The 23,415-nt window shown below is 33.8% G+C and overlaps 2 protein-coding genes across 2 annotated transcripts; both read right to left on the bottom strand.

The window, feature by feature from the left end:
- Positions 1 to 5,794: 5,794 nt before the first annotated feature.
- Positions 5,795 to 6,658, bottom strand: LOC119689199 (uncharacterized protein K02A2.6-like). Its single transcript, XM_038103977.1, has one exon. The coding sequence runs from the start codon at positions 6,656 to 6,658 to the stop codon at positions 5,795 to 5,797; it is 864 nt and encodes a 287-aa protein (XP_037959905.1).
- A 75-nt stretch (positions 6,659 to 6,733) lies between these two features.
- LOC119689191 (uncharacterized protein K02A2.6-like) lies at positions 6,734 to 10,029 on the bottom strand. The gene is made up of 2 exons (XM_038103965.1): positions 7,720 to 10,029; positions 6,734 to 7,642 (listed from the first exon to the last, which is right to left on the bottom strand). Exons 1-2 carry the CDS (start codon positions 10,027 to 10,029, stop codon positions 6,734 to 6,736), a joined length of 3,219 nt encoding a protein of 1,072 aa, XP_037959893.1.
- Positions 10,030 to 23,415: the final 13,386 nt, after the last annotated feature.

The raw sequence follows: 23,415 nt of genomic DNA, 5'->3' as shown, positions 1-23,415 counted from the left end.
TAACATGCCCCTTGATCAATGGTATTGTAGTGCACTAACAGGCCACACCGCATTTAGTAAACACCTACATAAAATATGTATATCCGAAACAAAATTTCTGGTACATACCAACTAAAACTCAAGAATTTTGAAACAAAAATTTCACTAATTCAATCTCAATTTACACACGAATAATATATATATATATATATATATATATATACATGTTATCGCACGCTCTCACTTTGTAGGGTTAAATGTAAAACACATAATCATTTGTAAGAGAAAATAATAGAGAATAAGCGTGATATTAAGTTATGATCTTTTAGAACGTAGTCACATGTAAATGCTATTCATTTAATAAATATTTTTTGAAACTTAACTGGACTATTAATCTCATTAATTTATATATATATATTCTCGTGCCGGACTACTACAAACACGCCTTGATCCCAAAGATAACGACGTAATTCTTTCTTACTGTTCGTAGTTGTGGAGCCAATTCGTATATTAAATGGACCTTTTTTTCCCCCTAAGCCATTGCTATTGAGACATTGAGTTATAATAAGATAATAAGATAAGATTGAAAATTAAAATTAAAATTGAAATTAGAATTAAAATTAAAAAAAAAACTAAAATTAAAATCAATTCAAAAAATCACATTCAATTCAGTTAAATAAAATTTATATTTTAAATCAAATAAAAATTTAGAAAGTTAAAGTCAGCATTTTTCATAAACCACTGTGCAGCTGTTATCATTCTTAGGGTTTTAGATTGCAGTCTTTTATATTTATTTGTGTCTTTTTAGCCTCTATGTGTTTGTTCCAAGTTAAACGTCTATCTGTATTATATGTGTATTATATGTCAATTGTGTTGACATTGTACTGTTATTATTGTTGGTGAGTGGTCTGATGATAATTCAACTGATGGGAATGCGGTGATTGTTAATAGTTTAATATTTTTGCTTAGACCAAAGTCAATAAGATCTGGGAATTTTTGTCGATCAGAAAGCCAGTAAGTTGGCTGTCCAGTTAAAATGACATCGAGATCTTCACTTTTCTCAACTGCTAAAAGTTTTCGTCCTCTTGGTGTTATTAGTCTTGAACCCCAGAATGTGTGCTTGGCATTAAAATCGCCTGCAACTAGAAATTTAGAAACGAGTGTTTTAAAAAAGTTTTGGAAGTCTTGGACTTCTATATTGTGGTTGGGTGAACAATATATTGCAGCTATTACGACATTTTCTCCATATTCATTAAATCGAATAGCAGTTGATTACAGATAATCTTTACAATAGATCTAAGACCTTTATCTGAGTTCTCTTGTTTTGTAGTGCAAAAAGCTCTATACGTTTGTAATGAACCCCTTTACGTGGGGCAGTCTATAGCTGGGATAGTTCAACGGTGTCCAGGGTACTTACAAGACCATTTATATTTTTAGACTCGACTCCGATTCCCCGCGTAACTTCGTCTGATTCACCCGTCCCTAGCCTCTGTTTTATTTACAACCACAGTACTTTTATATCTACTTCTCTTTTATTGGTATTACATATATTATTCCAGTATACTAGAGTTTACAATAAATTTTATTTTTATTACGATATAGAGATTTTATCTTGAGCAATATAATTCTTAGCAAAAAAATCTTAACAATCTTCATAAATAAAAAATAGAGTTTATATATACAAGTCTGGATATTAGTTCAATACAATAGAGTTTACAATAAATTTTATTTTTATTACGATATAGAGATTTTATCTTGAGCAATATAATTCTTAGCAAAAAAATCTTAACAATCTTCATAAATAAAAAATAGAGTTTATATATACAAGTCTGGATATTAGTTCAATACAATAGAGTTTACAATAAACTTTATTTTATTATCATATAGAGAGAGTTTATCTTGAGCAATATAATTCTTAAAAATAAAAGTATCTTAACAATTTTTCATAAATAAAAAATAGAGTTTATATATACAAGTCTAGATATTATTTCAATACAATAGAGTTTACAATAAACTTTATTTTATTATCATATAAAGAGATTTTATCTTGAGCAATATAATTCTAAAAAAAAATATCTTAACAATTTTCATAAATAAAAAATGGAGTTTATATATACAAGTCTAGATATTATTTCAATACAATAGAGCTTACAATACTTTATTTTATTATCATATAGAGATTTTATCTTGAGCAATATAATTCTTAACAAAAATCTTAACAATTTCCGAAGGCGCCGGGATATAAAGTATTAACGTATTTATAATTATTCCGCGCATAGGTCGAAGACGCAGATATATAAAGTATTTAACATTTACTTTAGTCAAAGCACAGATCGAAGACGCAGGAATATAAATGCGATTCCTCAGCGTATTTTGCATTTGTTCGAACCACAAATCGGAGACGCAGGAATATACAGTATTAACGTATTTATAATTATTCAACGCACATGTCGAAGACGCAAATATATAAAGTATTTAAAATTTAATTTAGTCAAAGCACAGATCGAAGACGCATGAATATAGCTACGATTTCTCAGCGTATTTTGCATTTGTTCGCACCACAAGTCGGAGACGCAGGAATATACAGTATTAACGTATTTATAATTATTCAACGCACATGTCGAAGACGCAAATATATAAAGTGTTTAAAAATGCTTACCAATATCGCTTCTTCTGGTGTCTGCCAAAGCCACGTGCCAGTACATACTTTCACTGAGATTTCCCATAGGGTACTTTTGAAGCCTCCTATGAGATTTCTCTATCTGGCAACTTTTAAAGCTCCCAGATCGGTATCCTGGGCGCGCAATGGTCCAGCAACTGTTATCCGCAACTGATATTAAAAAAACGTTCACTCTGCTTTAGGATGATGTTCAAAAAAAAAAAAAAACGTTCACTCTGCTCTAAGATGATGTTAAAAAAAAACGTTCACTCTGCTCTAGGATGATAAAAAAAACGTCCACTCTACTCGAGTTTGATATTCAAAAAAAGAGCCCGAATTCACATTTTTGTCCCCTTTTATTCGATCTTGTCGACGCTTTTGATCCCGCTATCCTCAAGTTTGCATTTTTTCCATATAAGTATTGTTTTTACGTGTTTACCATTTATGCCCATGCTTATTATTTTCTAAGTTTTTTTTTTTTTTCTCTGTGCAGAATTGTTCTTGGCTGTTTACGGCTTGCTGTTGTGATGCATTTTTTTTTTGTATAAGTTTTGTTTTTGCATGTTTACAATTTTTGCTCATGCTTATTTTTATTATTTGCATAAATACGTTAGGGCAGCGTGGTATTATGTAACCCTTATTTTTTTCAGGGAAAAATAGGGTCGTTACACGTTATAAGTAAAGAAATTATATCGATTTCTGAACTAAGAGATGGTAACCTGTTGTTATTAGTCAAAGACATGGCTACTGCACAAAAGTTTATATCAGCTTAAGATTTATTAACTATTTTCCCAATCAAATGCTTTCTTTATAAGCAATTGAACACAACAAAAGGAACTGTATACGCACCGTATTTAAATAAAATCTCAGAAGAAGAAATAGTTAATGAGCTGAGTTCGCAGGGCGTAGTTGAATGCTACAAGTTCCCTAAAATGATCGAAGGTCAGTCTCATCCCAGCGGAGTTGTTTTGCTATCTTTTAACATATTTACTTTGCCCGAAAATATTGAAATCTCTTGGCGTTCCGTTGATGTGTGTGAGTATGTACCAAACCCAATGCGTTGCAAATCGTGCCAGGTACTTGGTCATACTGCCAAAAGATGCCGAAACGCTCCAGCTTGTGTAAATTGCGGTTTGCCCCCTCACGCCCCGTTTGACTGTTCCCGTACATTTTGTGTTAATTGTTCAGAACAGCACCCAGCCTCTTCTAAAGAGTGTACTAAATTTTTTCAGCAGAAAGAGATATTAAAAATGAAAACAAAAAATAAATGTACAATGCGGGAAGCAAAACAACTATTGTAACGATACTTTTTGGTGACGTTCAAAAATATTTAGTTTTTGCTGGGGTATCCTCAGCTGTCGTCCAGAGTCATTACAATGAATTTATTTTTTTCGGTGACGTAGGTTTTTTTTTAAAAAAAAGAAAGAAAAGGAAACGTTCGTTTACTAGATTGAATTGTATAGTTTATTTACTTTGAAAGACAATATTCCAAAAATTATTCCAACGTATGATAAAGTTATATCAATTACAATGTGATTTTAATTCAATAAAAATAAGAACAAGAAATGTGCATCTTCTTTTTAGCTCAGGCTCTTGTTATATTTCCTATCGTACTTGTCGATGAGACCTTCGCTTGCAGTGGTTTCCCGAATTTCCTCCTCTGTTGCCTAAGACCGACTCCTTTTACACCTCCGTAAGTTACTTTAATTTTACAATTTAAAATTGGAAAGGAAACTGATTACAAATCTATCCTAGAAGAAGAAAGATATAGTACAACTCGATATGTATTATTAAAAGAAGATATATATATATGTTTCATAGACATATAATTATGGCCGTTGTCGTAACACCAACGCAGGACTTATATATTTCTGATATATGTTTCATAGACATATAATTATGGCCGCTGTCGTAACACCAACGCAGGACTTATATATTTCTGATATATGTTTCATAGACATATAATTATGGCCGTTGTCGTAACACCAACGCAGGACTTATATATTTCTGATATATGTTTCATAGACATATAATTTATTATTATAATTTTTCGGCGTAATACCACTTTGACGAATGTTCATAGACTCGCGCCTGCTTCAAAATTTCGCTGTCTTAAATACTCTTACGCCGGAGCTTTCGTCTAGCGTATTTTAAATTCTTCCGTTCGTTTACCTGCTGTGTTTTGCAGCGTAAACCGCTGTGCTTTTATTCTTGGCCGTATAGCCGCTGTGCTTCTGATCTTGTCGTATTTCGCTTTGATAGCCGCGTGTATAAAAAAAGACGTGCAACATAATATTTAAAAAATAAAAATAAATTATTAAATACAACAGAACAAATAAGGAGAACTCGGCTTTGATAAAGGGAACTAATCAACATTTTATTATTATATTTATTTTTTCTTTATTAAATTCTAACAATAAATTTATTTAATTTTTAGCAAAGGTGTCGCACCGAAACTTGGCCTTGTTTACTGATGCGCACCAAATAAACGATGTTGTTGACGGTGCGTCGATAGGAATAGCGTTTTTATTTTCTTTTCTTCAGTGTAATTCATTAAATATTTCAGTGTAATTTATTAAATATTTCAGTGTAATTTATTAAATATTTCAGTGTAATATTTTTTTTTTATATAAAAAAAATAAAAAAAATGTTTAAATAATAAAAGTTGCTATTTAAAATTTTTTCCTTTTGTTTAAGTCAAATTTAAGAACTTTGTGTAACTTCAGTGTATGTAAGCGGAAATTTAGTGGACAAAATTTCCGTCCTTACACTATATAAAGCACTACCTTCAGTCGATATCTCCAGCAACAATTTCTCTTCTGTGGTTTCATCTGGCATTAATAAAACACCGCAACCTAATAATGTTTCAAAAAATACAATTACAACAACACTCTCTACAAGCTCTCCAGTTAAAGCATCAACTTCGAAAGTGCAATCAAGAGACATAATAAATGTTATATTTCTGTGTTTATATAATTCTATTTTATTTATTCAATATCATTTATTCAATTATCAATTAATTATTACATGTGCACGCGCTTTTTTCTATCTCTCCTTTTTTACTTCGCATGCTCCAAAACAGCTGATCACCTTAGTGATGCCATCTCGTTACGATAATTGATTTTATATCGTAACACCTTCCCTTTTCGAAATGTTTTACTGTGGTTGAAACCTAGTGACTGCTTTGCGATTACGTGTTGTCCTACGAAGAACAGGTGATGTAGGTGTTGAAATTGCTGTAGGCATTATGGGTAACTCGGTTGGCGATGTCGATAGTGGTAGAATATTAGGCAGTGTCTGATTGTTGAGTGTTTTTGTAAACTGATCTGATTGTTGCGGTAAGTCATACACATCTAGTGCAGCTTCCCAAAACCTGTGGTTATTATTTTGGTCGTGGTAGCGTTTTCGTAATTGATTACAATGAATTCGAATTAATTTTCCATTGTTCAGAATAACATTGTACATTACTTTTCCTTTTTTCTCAATGACTTCCCCTGGCATCCATTTGAAACGGTTAACTCCATTTGGAATGTTGGCGTAAATTTTATCTGATGGAAAGTATTTTATTTCCTTGGCACCGTGCCTTTTGTTAAATTGCTTTTCCATTTTGAATTTATTTGGACTTAACTTTGCATTGTGTAGCTTTTTTGGCTGCAGCAAATCTAAATTTATTCTCATTTTCCTTCCGAACATGACTTCTGCTGGAGATCGCTTCTCTGGTGAGTTTACATTCGGTGTTGAACGATATGTCTGAAGAAATGTGCATAAATTTTGTGTGATCGTCCCCTCTCCTTCTAATTTTTTTAAAGATCTTTTGAAAGTGTCTACAAACCTTTCAGCTTGACCATTCGACATTGGATAGTAAGGGCTGGAATATAGATGTTCAACGCCGTTATGTTTTAAGAATTGTTCAAAATGTTCACTACGAAACTGTGTTCCATTATCTGATACGATTGTTTTTGGCAGACCAAATCGGGCAAAAATATCATTTAAAATATTCACGGTTGCTTGTGATGACATTGTTTTTGTTTGAACAATTTCCGGCCACTTTGAATATGCGTCGACAATGACCAAAAAATACCATCCTTCTATCGGTCAAGCAAAGTCTATATGCACCCGCTCCCACTGTTCGCTTGGTGTGGGCCAAGAATGAAGTAATGTTTTCGTAGGCATCTTTGCTGCATTTGCACATTGATTGCAATTTTGAATAAATGTTTTTATATCAGTATCAATGTTTGGCCAATATACAAAACTCCGTGCTAATGCCTTGGTACGCTCAATACCTTGATAACCACGATGTAATTGTTTAAGTACACGTTTTTTGTAGACTTGTGGGACAACAATACGTTCACCGTACACAACACATTCATTTATTAATGATAACTCATTTTTCCTGTGTAAAAATGCTTGTAATTCTCTATTATTTATTGTTTTGTTAGGCCAACCATTTGTAATATAATATATTATTTGTTTTAGAATTGGATCTTTTGCTGTTTCATATGTGATCATTTTATGTGTTACTGGTAAAGCATTTATAGTGTTAACTATAATTGAATTTACACTTCTTTCTAATTTGATTGATGCTACAACGTAATTTTCAGAAATATTTTCGTTGTTGTTTATAAGTCTAGATAATACATCAGCGTATCCGAAACTGTTTGTTGAAATGAATCTTATTTCAAAATCGTATGCTAAAAGCTGAATTGCCCATCTTTGAAGACGATTTGCTTGACGTATAGCAATGCCTGTTTTTCTACCGAAAATAGTCAGTAAAGGCTTATGGTCGGTATGCAATATAAATCTTCTTCCATACAACATTTTATGAAATTTGGTAACTGCAAATATGAGTGCAAGTCCTTCTTTTTCTATCTGGCTATATTTTTGTTCTGCCGGAGTGAGAGAACGTGAAGCATGGCAAATAGGTTTAATGGATCTATCTGAATATTCATGCATGATGCATGCGCCTAACCCATAGTTTGATGCGTCAGCAGCTACAATTAGCTTCTGATTTGGATCATAATGGCATAATAATAAATTGATGACATTATAGTTTTAAGATGATGGAAAGACTTCTGATGTACCGCGTCCCATTTCCATTTTACATTTAACTTAAGTAAATTATCAAGTTGTCCTCTTAACTCACGCATCTTCGGAACAAATTTCCCGTAAAAATTTATTGCGCCAAGAAAAGAACGTAATTCTGTAATATTTGATGGTTCTGGCATTTGCTTGATAGCGGCAATACGTTCTGGATCAGGTTTTAACCCTTCTTGATTAATGATGTACCCTAAATACTTAATTTCAGTTTTAAAGAAATTACATTTTTCGTATTTTAATTTAAACCCATAATCACGTACCCTTGTAAGAACTGCATATAAATTGTCTGTATGTTCAGATGCTGTTTTACCGGAAACAAATATGTCATCAATATATGATGCAGTGCAATTTAGTCCTGCTAACATTTGGTCCATAATTTGTTGAAAAATTGCTGGAAATGTTTTTATTCCAAAAACCATTCTGTTGTACTGGAATAGCCTGATGTGTGTATTTATTGTTAGTAGATGTTTCGATGCGTCATCAACCTCGATTTGTAAGAATGCATCCGATAAATCTATATGGCTAAATATTTTTGAATTTGCCAATTTTGAGAATATATCTTCTGGTAATGGTAATGGGTATTGATGTGATTCGAGGCAGTTGTTTAGACCAGTTGAGAAATCAGCACATATGCGTACGTTTCCGTTTGTTTTTTTCACAACAACTATAGGTGCTGCCCATGCGGAGAAGTTTACTGGTGAAATAACCTTTAATTCTTGGAGTCTTTTGAGTTCATCTTCAACTAGTTGTTGTACCGCATATGCAACTGGACGCTTTGACCTAAATACTGGCTGAACGTTTGGTTTCGTTGTGATTACTGCTTTTGTTTTAGTGCATAACCCCATTTTGCCATCGAATACATCTGAAAAAAAATGTTTCAGGTGAGTATCTTTATTGGGATTTGAACACAATTGAATACTATCCTGATTTTCACAAATACTATTACAAATAGAATTGATTGACATATTACATAAGTTCAATTCTTGTATCCAATCTAAACCCATTACGTTGAGATTTTGTATAGGAGTAACAAAACAAGTTAAACTTTGCTGTTGATTTCGAAATTCTACGTTGCATTTGAATTTTGCTGACAATGGTAACTCATCTGTTGCGCTGCGTGCTGTATGTTCTGATTCGCTAACATTATCGGCTTTGATTTTTTTGAAATTGTCTTCAGAAATTATTGTTATATCTGATGCTGTGTCAAGTTGCAAATTTAATGGTGTGCCATTAATTTTGACTAATATGTATTTGCGTTTAATCATATTGACTTTGTTTGTAGTAAAGATGCTTTTTGAATTGAATTGACGGCCCTTATCAATTTTATGGTATTTTTGATTTTCATTTTGAGTTTTTCGGTATTTGCAATATCCTTCTTTATGCCCGACAAGTTTGCATCTGTCGCATTTGTGATTTTTGAATGGACAGTGCCGCGAGTAATGAAATTCACCACAAAACCAACAAGGTGTTTTCGGTAAACTTGAAGGTTCTTTTGACTTGCCATTATTTTTGATTTGTTTTTCAGTTTTATGGTTATTGACACGTAAACGATTTACCTGTGCATTGCTTTCTATGAGCATTGTATCGACTTTTAAATTTAGTATCTTTTGGCATTCTGTTGATAAGGTCTCCAACGTGACTTTCGTGCTTTCATTTTCCAATTTATTTAACATTTTTGTGCGTAATTCAAATTCTGATGGTGACTTTAACCCCATAATGAATATTAGACACTTAAATTGATCTGTAGTTAAATCATTCAGTTTGAATAATTCACATTGCTTATTAACCATGCTCGCATATGTAACGAAATCTTGTGTGGGCTGCTTTGTTATCTGTAAGCAATTGAATCTAGTATTGAATAGTGAAATCTGATTTCCAAAAAGTTTCTTGAGTTTTTCTACTGTGTCTTTAAAAGTAAAATCACGACTATGGTTTGGTAGAATATAATTGATGTATTTATTATGAACAATGGTGTTCAATTTACGTAAAAGCAATCGTGTTTTTGCGGCATCATCCAATTTTGCAGCATCGATTAGAAACAGATCTTCGTACCGCATGTACCAAGTGTCAAATATAATGTTATTTTCTGGATCGTGACAAAATTCTGTGATGTTTGATGCAAGTGCTTCAATTATGAATTCTGATTCTGTTGGCTTGGATGTTGACGATGAATGCTCCGCTACTTCTGATTTTCCTTCTTTAAACAATTTTGCGATAAGATTCTGTATTGCAAGATTTTCTTGATGATTTTGATTCTGAATTTGTTTCAGAATATCAGCAAGTTGCTCTGCCATCTTGCTATATTTTTACACTTTAAAAGTTTTCCTCGTCGCCACTGTTATATTTCTGTGTTTATATAATTCTATTTTATTTATTCAAAATCATTTATTCAATTATCAATTAATTATTACATGTGCACGCGCTTTTTTCTATCTCTCCTTTTTTACTTCGCATGCTCCAAAACAGCTGATCACCTTAGTGATGCCATCTCGTTACGATAATTGATTTTATATCGTAACAATAAATAACAAGAACAAAAATATTAACTCTTTCTCTTCTTCGAGCTTACGTTCTACAAGCACACCATTTTCCATCAATTCTTCCAGTACAAGCAGAATTATTACAAATAACGATGAAGAAAAAAAACAAAATTTGGAACCGGTCTCTCGTTCAACTATTGGTACTCATAAACCTGCAGTTTTAGAAGAAAGTAACTCTTTAACACACGATCTTAAATCAAATATTTCTACAATAAACACAATAATTGGAACTATCCCTAAATTTAGAAAAAAGCTCTCTACTAGTCAAGATTCTCTTACTAGAACAGATAGTGATGTAGTTTTAAGCGATGATGAAGTGCAAAAAAAACTCGACAAATATAAATTACAATATAAAAATTAGAAACATAAAAAACAATGTTTATTCGCTATAGTTTTAATTTTTTATTTTTTTGCACAAATTTTATTTTACTTTTTTTTTTTTTTTACATAGATTATTTTCTTTTTATTTCACTTTTTTATGTCGTAATACTTCAGTGGAATATTAAAGGCTATATAAATAATTATCTTGAACTAAAACTTTTAATCAAAGATATAAACCCGGATATTATTGCTCTACAAGAAACTCATATAGCTTTCAACAGAAATAATATAATAACACCTAAAAATTTTGTGGGATATTTTCACAACCTTCCCATAAATACTACAGCCAAACAAGGCATAGGAATTTTAATAAAAAAACATATTCCACATAAACATATATACTACAACTCAAATATATGTTCAATGGCCATTACAATTAATGCAGGTTTTGATTGTAACATAATTAATTTATATATTCCGCCTCAACAATTAATCTCAGCCTTTGATATTAGAAATTCTTTTAATAATATTAATACTCCTTTTATTGCTACAGGAGATTTTAATGCCTGGAGTCCTTTATGGGGTTTCAATGTATGCAACAGCAGGGGTAAAATTATTGAAGATGTAATTTTAAGCGAAAACCAATAATATTCTCCAAAGTTAAGGATATATCTACAGTTCAAGTAATCTTCACTGAGATATTAAATGACATAAAAGAATGGAGTAAGTTTTCCGGTGCTAATTTTGCCTTAAATAAATGTAAAATTTTGCACATTTGTAAAAAAAAGAATTGTAACCAACGAAACTTAAGCTACAATGCATTTACGGCATCGAAGTTGTTAATTATTTAAAAATATTCGGTATAGTGTTTGACAACAAACTTAACTTTAAGCAACAATGTATAGAATTAAGAAAAAACCTAGCTGCCAGGTTAAACATTATTAAATACCTTTCATCTAAACATTTTTTTATTCATGTATCAACTTTGATTAATATCACTAAATCACTTATACTCTCTAAATTAGATTACGCTCTACCACTCTTTGGATGGTGTGCAAACAGCTATATTAGACAGTTGAATGCACCCTATCATTCTGCCGTTCGAAGGAGTATTGCTGCGTTCCCCACAACTTCAATCATAAACTTATTGACAGAAGCTGGGCTACCTACAATATCAAAGCGAGTTAAGTCAACAACTTATAAACTTGTTCCTAAACTACTGTGCAGTAACAACGCTATTTTACAAAAAGACGTTGTAAATGTATTCCATCAAAAGCGAACAAATAGAGTTAAGTCGACAATTGTGCGGTGTATTGAATATGCTAAATTCATCGACCTCGACATTAAACCTCATCGTATGATACAAAATCATGAGCCCCCTTGGTTTCTTAATCCAACATCTTTTGTAATCGACCTGCAAACCTATGGAAAAAGTAACACAACCACCAAAATGTATAGACAACTGTTTGCAGAATTTTCTGATTCGTATATAAAAAACAATTGGACTCTATTGTACACAGACGGTTCAAAAACTGAAAATCATTTCACATTTGCTATAATACAACAAAATGGCTCCGTAATCACTACTGGATTAGTTGCACCCCATTGTTCCATCTTTACTGCAGAGGCTCTGGCTATAAAACTTGCTACTGACCACGCAACATGCAACAAAGGCAAATTTCTGATATGTACAGACAGCAAATCTACAATTGAAGCTGTAAAAAATATCAATAATAACACCGATCTTATTTGTGCTATCAGAAACAACTGCATACGTTTTTTAAACAAAATTAAAATTATGTGGGTTCCTGGGCACGTAGGAATTAAAGGAAACGAATTAGCAGATCAACCTACCTCTGCCGCCATTCGCTCTCCCTTATTCTTATTCCAGACATCCGAAAGAAAAGAGGTTTTAAATTTTATAAACAAACATATGGAAGACGAATGGGCTATGGAATGGTCAGTGTACAACCATCGCTACAAGTCGATCAATAGCAGTGGTTTAAAAGCTATATACCCACAATCATGCACTCGTCAACAATGTAAGATTTTTATCCGATTGCGTATGGGACATTCAAAGCTCAGCCATCAAACTGTCCATTTTGTAATAGCACACCATCCATAGATCATATACTTAACGATTGTCCTTCTTTTAATTCTATTCGTAGTAATATCTTTCCCAATATCTCACCAACTAGCGTTTTAAAAACAATTAATGTTAAAAATATACTTTTGATGTATAAATATATTAAAGCCTGTAATCTAGTAAATAAAATTTAATTTATAATATCCGAGCTGAAGGCCCTAGCAGCTAGCGCTCGTTTTTCTGATCTTAGTTATAAGATTTTATATTTTGTAATTAATTATAATAAATAAATAAATAAATAGAGCTTAAGTATTTTTTTTATTATAATACCAGTACCCCCGCGAGTCATACCTTAATGCTTAGTGTCATGAAAGCAGTAATTTGGAATTTTGAAAGCATTTTTTTTGAGTAAGATGTGTTTCAGACACAAGCATAATATCAATTGCATTACTAATTAAAAAATATTCAATTTTAAGTTTATGGTTGTTTATACCATCTTCCTTAGGTTTTGGGAATATTAAGGATTTGTGTAGATCACCACATATTGCACATACACTGGGTAAGGTGCAATAGGTTCGAGTATCGCCAAATTGTTAACAGTCAATATATTGTATTGGATCTTTTCGTTTGAAGGGTTCTTCTACTGTTATCCTTCGATGTAAAAGATAACGAAGATTGTAAATTGGGTGCACTTCTCCTTTAGCGAGTTTTTTTGCGTTTGGCTCAAGTTCTATTTTAAATATTGGTTGAGGTGTTTTATTTTTATTTTCAGTATTAAAGATGGACTTTGTTTCATGGAAATTTCCTTTCAAGAGCGGAATTACATAGAAAAGCTTATCGCCGATAATGGATGTCATCTTCTTTAAAAGCTCGTTCGAATTTTTTCCCTTAATTAGATTGGAGGTGATTTATATTTTTTGGTATTATTTTTAGTATTTTCGCTTTCGTCAGTTAAAATTTAAAATCTGTTTTTATTTAAGAAGGCGCGGTTTTCAACTAATTTTGTTTATTTAGGTACTTGACTAATTGGTTTTGTCATAGGGCTGCGTTTCCGCTTTGTAACAAGAATGTATCTATCTATTCCTAGCTGATTTTTATTGCCGCTGTCTTGTTTAGCAGCATTTTGCATAATATTTTTATCTTTAATATTGACAGACTCATGCTTGTAATTATTTGTTGCGCAATTTGGCGATTTTTGATTACAGTTCGCGGCAAATGGACGTGGGCTATATTCGCTCTGCAAAATTTAACTAAATAGTAAATTTGGCTAAGTGGTAAATTATTTAAAGTACTCACACTGTCTTTCTATTTGTAAATCAACAAAGTCTTATAATTATGAAAGTATTTTGCGCATGACTTGCTGAATTAATGGTGTAAATTGTGTGTGTATATTGTGATATTGTGATAGAAATAAATCAGAATTTGGCGCTTTTATTGTGGAACATAATTTATATTAATAATAGTGGAACTAAATCTAATACAAACAAATCTGATAGAGACAGATAGCTACAGTTTTCTATACACAAATAGATAAATTAGCTGGTAGAGACAGCAAAAAAACAAAAAAGCTTCTAAGCTTAAAAATAAATTTAAAAACAGTGTTGTAAAACTTTAAAACCAATTACACAAAATATAATCGTAAAGTGTAATTGTGCAATTATTAGTACGAGTAATTTTGTGAGGAATTTGCAATTAAAGTTTTTGCATATATATTTATCTCAAATCTTGCTTGACTGGAAAAGTGTTAAATATATCAAGAAATTTAACATTTTGTTATATATTTATCACAGACAAGAACCTGTTCTGTTAATAAGCCTTTAGATATACATGGATGTCAACCAACCTCCACCCCAGGGTGGAGGGCAAACACCTTTCTCGGTTAAAAATATTCAAAGCGACATGTCATCAATCCAGCTCGCAAAAATTGAAGAAATAGAGCTTCTATGCTTCCAACTCAGAAAAGTAATTGGAACTCTCAAAGCAGAAAATGCCTGCCTTCGAAGTGCAAGTGCAATATTTCCAGACAAGAAAATTGAAAAACAAATTGAAAGACTCACATACGAGACTAATGAGGAGGAACTTGCTAAAGAAGCAGAATGGATGTTGAAAAAAAAAAAAACCAAAAAACGTAAAGCAGTAGAATCTCTAAAGTGCAACATATCTCCATTGAAGCCCTCTAATGTGACACCTACAGCGAGCAGTAAAAATACCCAAGTGGAGCTTAAAATACCTCGTCCACCACCAATTATGGTCTCAGAAAATTATAAATACTCAGAACTCTAAGTTGTAAAAAGTAATTGCAAAATAGATTTTTTATTAAGCGGTACTTATAAAATCAGTACATTTGAGATAGGCGATTACAGAGCTGTTACAAAAGTGCTGCCTTCAAAAAAAAAAAAGTGCTGCCTGGTATTCGTATGATAACAAGCATCTCCGACCATTAAGGGTTATTGAAAAAAAATTTTCCTCATTCATGTGACCCAGTCGATTTCGTATTCGATCTGAAACAGCAAGGTTTTAAAATCGTGAACGTGGTCAACAAGTGGAAATTACATTCAAAGAATCCACTTAATATGTTCATGCTTACATTTGAGACGACAGAGGATATAAAAAAAATATATAACATTAAGGCCATTTTAAATTGTGTTGTTAAAATTTATCCAATAAAGCTCTCAAAGCAAATACCACAGTGTAAAATATGCCAAGCGTATGATTACACTCAAAATTATTGCGGCAAATCCGCCCTGTGTGTTAAATGTGCTGGCAGTCACAGTACTGCAGAATGCAACAAACCTGATTAGCACCAACCAAAATGTTGCAATTGCGGTGAGGGACACTCGGCCAATTTTAGAGGTAGCATAGTAACGAAAGAACTTCAAAAATTGAGAAACAAAAAAATTGGTGAACAAAACAAAGGTAAACAGCGTAATCATATATCGGCAGGAAACCAACCTGAAAATAATCAAACTGATGTTCTGAATAAAAACCCAAAATCACTTAATAATAAAAATACATATTCGGAAGTAGTTCAATCCAACACTCAGGGCGATGGAAATTACAAAATACTAAAACAAATACTAGTAAAAATCACCACTTAAGAAAACTTTTATAAAGCATTCGACAAACGCTTGACTAGGCTAGAGCAAAAACTCAATAAAACAAATAATGCTTAGTTATATAAAAATAATACTTTGGGAACTTGAACGTACTTCTTCAACACCTTAGAGAGCTTGAAAAAGTCCTATCAGTCAAAGATGTTGCTGTTTGCTTAATTAGCGAAACTCATTTTACTAACCAAACATATGTTAAACTAAAGAATTACGAAGTCCGAAGTGCTATTTTAATTGAAAAATCGTTAAAACACTACGAGTCTACAAAAATATCCAAAGAAGAATTTCAGGAAATAACTGTTTTCTTTGACTTACAAAGCAAATTACTACTAACATCGGTATACAGTCCTCCAAGACATTCAATTAAATCCGAACAATACAAAGATCTTATAGAAACTCATAAGCATCGCTTCATTATGGGTGGCGATTTCAACGCTAAACATACGCATTGGGGCTCTCGCCTAATTACAACGAAAGGTAGAGAATTCCTCAAAGCTATACAGCAAACTGGCTGCGAATGCTTGTCATCCGGGAACCCAACCTATTGGCCAACTGACCCAACAAAGGTGCCTGACAGATGGAGAAGAACTAAGTTCCGACCATTCCCCTTTCTACATAAACATCTTTGAATCTGCCTTAATAAATAATATATGTCTAAAACTTGAAAATAAATACACAGATTGGGGAATCTGTGTAGAAGAATCTTTAATGAAAACACCATCGCTCCAAACGAAATTTGTGGAAAAAACGATCTTGAAAGCGAAATTTTGAACCTTATAAATTTAATATAACATGCGGCATTGTGCAGCATGCTCACATTAAGAAATGCAACCTATCCTCATAAATACCCAAAAGCCATTGTGGATCTTATGCGAGAAAAATGAAAGATGCAGAAAAAGTGACAGCAATCCAGATTTCAAGCAGACAAACCCATTCTTAACAGACTTGCAAAATAACTCAGCCTAAAAATCAAGAAATTTAAAAATAATCAATTCTACTGCTACCTATCTAACTTAAGTAATGATCGTGCAACCAACTATTCTCTCTGGAAATGCACACGAAACCTTAAGCGAACTTTAATACACAAAGCCTCAATTAAACATCACGCTAATCAATGGGTTAAAAGTGATGAGGAAGAAGTGGAGATCTTTTCCGAACACCTGTCTAAAGTGTTTTCTATAGACGAAAACGTTAACAATGCAGTAATCTGCCCTCCTAAGACAGCACATTCATCCTGTATTTCACCAATCACTGAGCTTGAGGTAATGCTGATTATTAAAAATGAACTTAAACTAAAAAAACCCCAGGTTATGAATTGATAAGTGCTGAAGTATTAAAAGAAATTCCTGCAAAATGCATATTCAAAATTACGAATATTGTGGAAAGTATCTGAAATTTGTAATGAACCTATTTTTATTATCCAGGGTAGTTCTCAGCCCAGTCCAAGGTCTTACAAGAAATTTATATTTGCTGAGACCCAAACGTTCAACAAAAGTTGCTTTTTTTTTTTTTTGAACGATATATAAAATATTTAATTATATGGAATAAATAAGTAATCAAATTTAACAATTATAAATTTTTAAATAATGTTATAAAAAAAAATTATATTACATTTAATTGTACATAATGGTTTTCTACTCGACAATTTTAATATGTATATTATTTCAGCAAAAAGTTATTCAATAAATCGAAAATTAGCTTAACATTTCGGATTCGTAATAATGTAACATCCAATTCAGTATGAAAAAGTCCAACAGCAATTATAAGTTACCTACTTGTGTTCATCTGCAAATCGAGTGGACACTCCAGCCGCGTCGCGTCTTTTGCCTAAGGTGTCACCGCTTTCACTTTTGTTTTTTTTTGTTTTTACCTTCTTCAAAGAACCTTCTATTCGACCACTGTTAAAGCCGTCGATTATTTCTATTGCACTTCTGTTCTTTGAGTTACTTTGAGTTAAATTTTCAATTGGACACTGCTAAGGCCGCCACAAATTTTTTTACCGCTTCGCGCCGCTTTCTAAAACAAGTTTATATATATTGTAAATTTATGTATTGAAATTATTTTACTTTTGAGTTATTTATTTAAGCGTTTTCTTTTATTCACATTTTTTGAATTTTATAATACATAAGAAAATTTATTTATTTAAATTCTCTACACTTCACTTCAAATATCCTCAAATTGTAATTCAAAAATTTCAAAAAAAAAACTTTCATAAGTTAACTACAAGAAAACACGAGAAAAAATTCTTGTCGCGGTTACTACACGTCGCGTTCCAAACATCACCAGCTAAGAGGTAAGAAGCTCCTCCGTCTACCCCTTTCATTCTATTTTTTTCTAACTGCCTTGAGCAGACTTTTCCGCTAGCTGTTTTGCGGTCAATGCTCCCAACATTTCCCCTCATCAGATGTTCTGTTGTTTTCTTTCCAGACTTCTAAAAGCTTTAAATTGCACTCGCAGCTTTTTCTATTATCCGCTGCAACTTTTGGCGATCAACCGAAAAATGCACAAAACAAATTAAAATGACATTTCTCATTTTTGATATTTTTGTTTTGATTTTACAATAAAATGTGTTTCAGTGCGGGTGTTTATGTGATTCGCGAAAATTAATTTAAATTAATTTAATGAATAAAGTTCAGTTGATGGCGGCAGTGGAATTTCGTGAGTTGCAAATTAAAATTTATTCAAAAATTTTAATCGTTACAAATTATCATGGTACCTAAGCCAGGAAAGAATATTAATGACGTCAGTGGTTACAGACCAATAGCACTCCTGTCTGTATTTTCAAAATATTTGAAAAAGTCTTACTTAAAAGAATTCTTCCTCTGCTTGAAAGTCAAAACATAATATGTTTACATCAGTTCGGTTTTAGGTGCAATCACTCCACTATAGATCAAGTCCATAGGATAAAAAAGCTCTTGAGGAAAAAAAAACTGCTCATCCCTGTTTTTAGATGTCTCGCAGGCTTTCGATAAAGTCTGATACTTCAGACACTTCTGACACTTTATGACATAATTTCCTCTTACCTATCTGATCGTTACTTTCGAGTAAAGCACGGTGATGCCTATAACAAATTGCATAAAATTAACGCTGGAGTCCCACAAGGTAGTGTTTTGGGTCCTATATCTCATTTATGCATACGACCTGCCAATGAGTGCAACGACGTTCACAGCAACTTTTGCTGATGATACTGTAATTCTTGCAGTTGGAGCAAGCACAGTAAAAGCAGTTAATAATTTGCAAAATAGTATGGACAGTATAATTGCTTGAACTAGGAAATGAAAAATCAATCTGAATAAAGAAAAATCAGTGCATGTAAATTTCACAAATCTAAACGTCAGTTATATACCTGTTTACATCTATGAAGCACAAATCCCTCACGCGAATGTAAGCGAAAATGCTGATGTGCCTTTTTGCAACGCAATAAATTTGCAGTGGTGCCAAGATGACCAAATAGGTGTAACAAATCTGTGACTACCTATTCATCGCCAGACGTGTAGTAGGTCTGTAGTGTAGGTTGCCTTTACCTTGGCTGGTTTTATTTCGCCTTTCACCTCTGCTGGTAAACAGAAATGTAGATCGTTTTTGGATAATGAGTTGAATTCGGGCCTTGTCACCATAATGAGCAGTATCAGAGAGGATATACCACGACTGGCGGAATCAGCTGTGTTGAGTTTTGTAGGTATGTGATATCTGTCATTGATTGAATGCAGCTAACTCGATTCGCAACTTACTGCTTTAACTATGATGTGTTTTTGACTCATTAGACAATTATTGAGTCGGAGTATAGAGTGTATGGTATGTGCTCCAGATGCAAAGCCAGGTGATGTCATACGATGATATGACTAATAATATTGCCATCATGGTTTGTTACCAAATGGAGTATTGGCACCATTGCCTTGATACTGGCATCGCAAAAGCCATGAAGTTGTATTTCACCTCTGGGTTGCATGCCTATCTATCGCGGTATTCGTACTGCCTCCAGTTGCGACATCTGCTTTCGGTATATGAGCCATTCTTGCAATAGTTCAAGCGGTTATACGTCGTCTCATGCCAATTTTGTCTGCCAGAGTTCTTGTATGAAAAGCTTAACCGTAATGATGACTGATGCCAACATGACAATTAGATCATATAGTTTCACAGTATCGATAAGCACTTGCCTTTTGTTGAGATGTTGTGTATCATAGGAGCTGACCTGATAAAAGAGTTCATCGGAAAGTGGATCCCAATGAAAGCTAAGAACAGTGGTTTCTGACAATTGTGGATTGAGCTGATATGGATCAGAATCGGTAAGGAGATGTGTCAAGTCTTCAGCGCTATTTGATTTCTATTTTCTGAAATGGGACTGACTATTCCCTAGCACAGATGAGACATCGGTCGCCAGTTGAACCATCATGCTACTAGAAGGCACACTCTTAAGGTAGTGCAAAGCAGCTTTAGCTCGGTGTTGATCTGGGAGCTTATGACAGTTGCCACCGCCACATTGCTGCATAGCGTGAATAGCCAAATATGTGTCACTGATTGTGCGACATGTAACAGTAGTCATTTGATATGTGTGAATAGGTTGACGATTGATATGTGCGAATAGTTTGATTGAATGATTTGCGCCAGAGTATTTGTTGTCATTGCCTGTCATTGACTTTAACTTTTGTGAACATTTTTTCCACATCAGCTGTAAATTCAATGTGATGCTGGCTAAAGTGAAGCAAAACATTGAATAATAAATCCTGTATTAGAGGGCCACACAAATGTGTGTCATTTAATGATATGCCATTTATTGTTTTTGAAGATACATTGAAAATGGTTCGGAATTTTGCCATGACTGCATGATGCGGAATGAAGTATGGCTGAGGTGGGTCGCCTGAGTGATGTTGAATAAGGTGCGTGAGACCAAACATTTGTTGTAAATGCTATTTGTATGCAATATCTGCCATCCTCGCAATGCTTGTGCGTGTTCATAAAAATGTATTCGCAAAGATCAACTGTTGGTAGTTGTTCGCCTTTAACCATGTCAGTTACTTCAGATTCAAATAGCTTGTGTAGGAGCTAAACTCGCTCGCCATACATCTCCACATGCAATGTCATAGATTGTTCTGTCTTATAGTTATGTGTGGTTGGTTCGGCTGACCAAAGAAAACCAATGTATTTATGCTATTGCCAAGAGTATAACGCGATTGCAAATAGTAACAAATGCATTGGATGGTGTAGTCATTGATGCACACGTGGTGGGATGCCAGCTTGATTAGGTTTCGCTGGTGCCTGAGGTGTGGTGTGTGTCTGAGGTGGACTCCTGTAAAGGAGGAGTTTTTACTGCTAAACTTTGGTATAATAGAGTGTAGTGGCCACCATTGCATGTGCAATAATTAGTTGAGATGTATGCCTTCGTAAAGTGTCCAGGAGAGAAAGTAAATTCACCAGGCGAAGAGGCAGTAATGGGAGCTTTTTATTTGTCTCAAATGCTTTGTTGCAGTTGCTAAATAAATTTTTCGCATTTTTTCTCAAGAATGATACTGGTTTTGTGGATTTTTTTAAAGGGAGAAAAGCTTAAAAAATTTGTCTGTGTCAGATTTTACCGCCCAAAAGATTGCCCTCGTCCGGATGAAAAGCTCTTTCAGGAACCACCGTTAAGTAATACGTCTAAAGGCGTCCAGGGTAAAAGCTCAAATCGTTAGTCTGGTTGTCACGTCAGTAACCGTCACATCAGTAACTTGTGTGTGAGAGCATTGCTTCCCACCGTCGAAGTTGTTCAGCAGCTCTCAATTCTCTCATCGGAGATGAAATAGTCAGAATTAAGCAGTAAAGGCACTCCGCTTCCAATTCCGCTCTTAGGTGTCCGATTCCTAGACATGCGAAGAGCACATGTTCAGCGATCTCTTCTAATTCAAGTCAAGCAGGACACTAGATGAAACTTGTACAGGTAGGCTTTGAAGCAGCCGTTACCCGCCAGAGTGCGTCAAGTAAATGTTCACCTTACCGTATCCTTTCATAGTCTATCGTTCTACATTAGGGATGAGAAGATAGCTTCAATTCCCATGTTCGAACTCGACCATTTGTGTTTACAGGTCTAAATTGTTTGCTTTCTAGCGTGCTCTCTGCTAGTTCTGTCATACCGTATCTTCCACACCTAAATCATGATCATCTCGATTGGCGGCATGCTGGCCAAGACACCAGCGATGTCTCCTGACACTGATTTGTTGGCGCTAGCTAAGCAAACAGCAAAACTAAACAGTTCAAGGACTGGATGCAGCCCACGTTAGTAGACATCTCCAGGATCGAGGCCCATACTAGAACCGCATACAACATGACCGAGCTGACCAGTATTGTACATGGTCTTCAAGAGTTATAATATCGGACCCTGGGGGACACAGCACGACACTGCGTTCTTATGTAATCCGTGATCAGACACATATTACAGACTTCGGTCCTTAAAGTAGTTGCACACAACCCCAATAAGGTACTTTGGGGCGTCAGGAAGCGTACAATGTGTGACCACTTTGTCAAGTTAAATACGTTCTTCACGTAAAGTGTGACTACTGCACAATACTCCTTTGAACCACCTCTCCATCTAGTACCTCAAATAGCCTCCTTTGCTATCTTGGCAACCATATCGATTGCATCAAGTGTTGAACGATTTTTCCTAAAGCCGAACTGCAGCTGATTTAGGTGGAATATAACGCTATTGAAGATCTTTCCGACTTCGTCAAGGAGATAAATTTAAAGCTGTATTTTGTCGGTCCACTGCAAGTTCTACCTCTGTCATGGTAATCTCAGTTTCGGTATTAGCACAGTCTGGAAGTTTATCCTGTCTTCAACGCATGAAAACATAGTTGATAAGACATCTCGCAAACTTTTTTAAGTTCTTAAGATTATTTTCGTTTTAGACTTTAATAACTTTGAGTGAACAATAAAGCGTTAAGTTATGATTGAATAGCAGTAAAGTGCATTTCATTTATATTCCACATAACTATATCCTGATACAGCTAACAAGCGACGCCAGGAGACTTAGAGTGAGGCTTATTATAGGCTATGATGCCAATGATTATCATGAAGTTTAAGACAGCTCGAATATAAACGATCTTCTTGTATGCAATGATCGCAAATGTGTTTTATTATTAAACACAGGCGAAAGTAATGTCTAGCATACATTACTTTCGCTACTGATAAGCTTCATGAATCAGTCGGGAAATAATAAGTGTCCACTCAACACTCCTTCTCAGATCATATTATTCTAGAATTTAACTTAAACCTGGATGAATCGAGCATCTGTAATCTTTTGAACACTACTGGACAAAACACAAACCAGCGATAAATGAGCTGATGTTAAACATTTCATTCAATCCCCCAGGGAAAACTGCTAATCTAGACAATTAAGTCGATGATCTCACTTCAGTGGGCAATGAAGCTGTTAATCATGCCTGTCCCCCTACTCGACCTAGTAGGAAATGCAATCCACCTTGATAGAACAAAGAATTAGATTTGTTAGAATTAGAAGTGTAGGAAATAGGGCAAAATTAATTAAAAATGAGTGCGATTGGTTAAAGATATCTCTGCAAAAATACAAGAAAAAATCAAATAGGTCTAAAAGAACTAGCTGGCAGTCATACTGCCCTGAAATAAACAATAACT

This window comes from Teleopsis dalmanni, chromosome 1 (genome assembly GCF_002237135.1).
Source record: "Teleopsis dalmanni isolate 2A chromosome 1, ASM223713v2, whole genome shotgun sequence".
Classification (NCBI taxonomy): Eukaryota; Metazoa; Arthropoda; class Insecta; order Diptera; family Diopsidae; genus Teleopsis; species Teleopsis dalmanni.
This window is presented reverse-complemented; position numbering and strand designations above follow the sequence as displayed.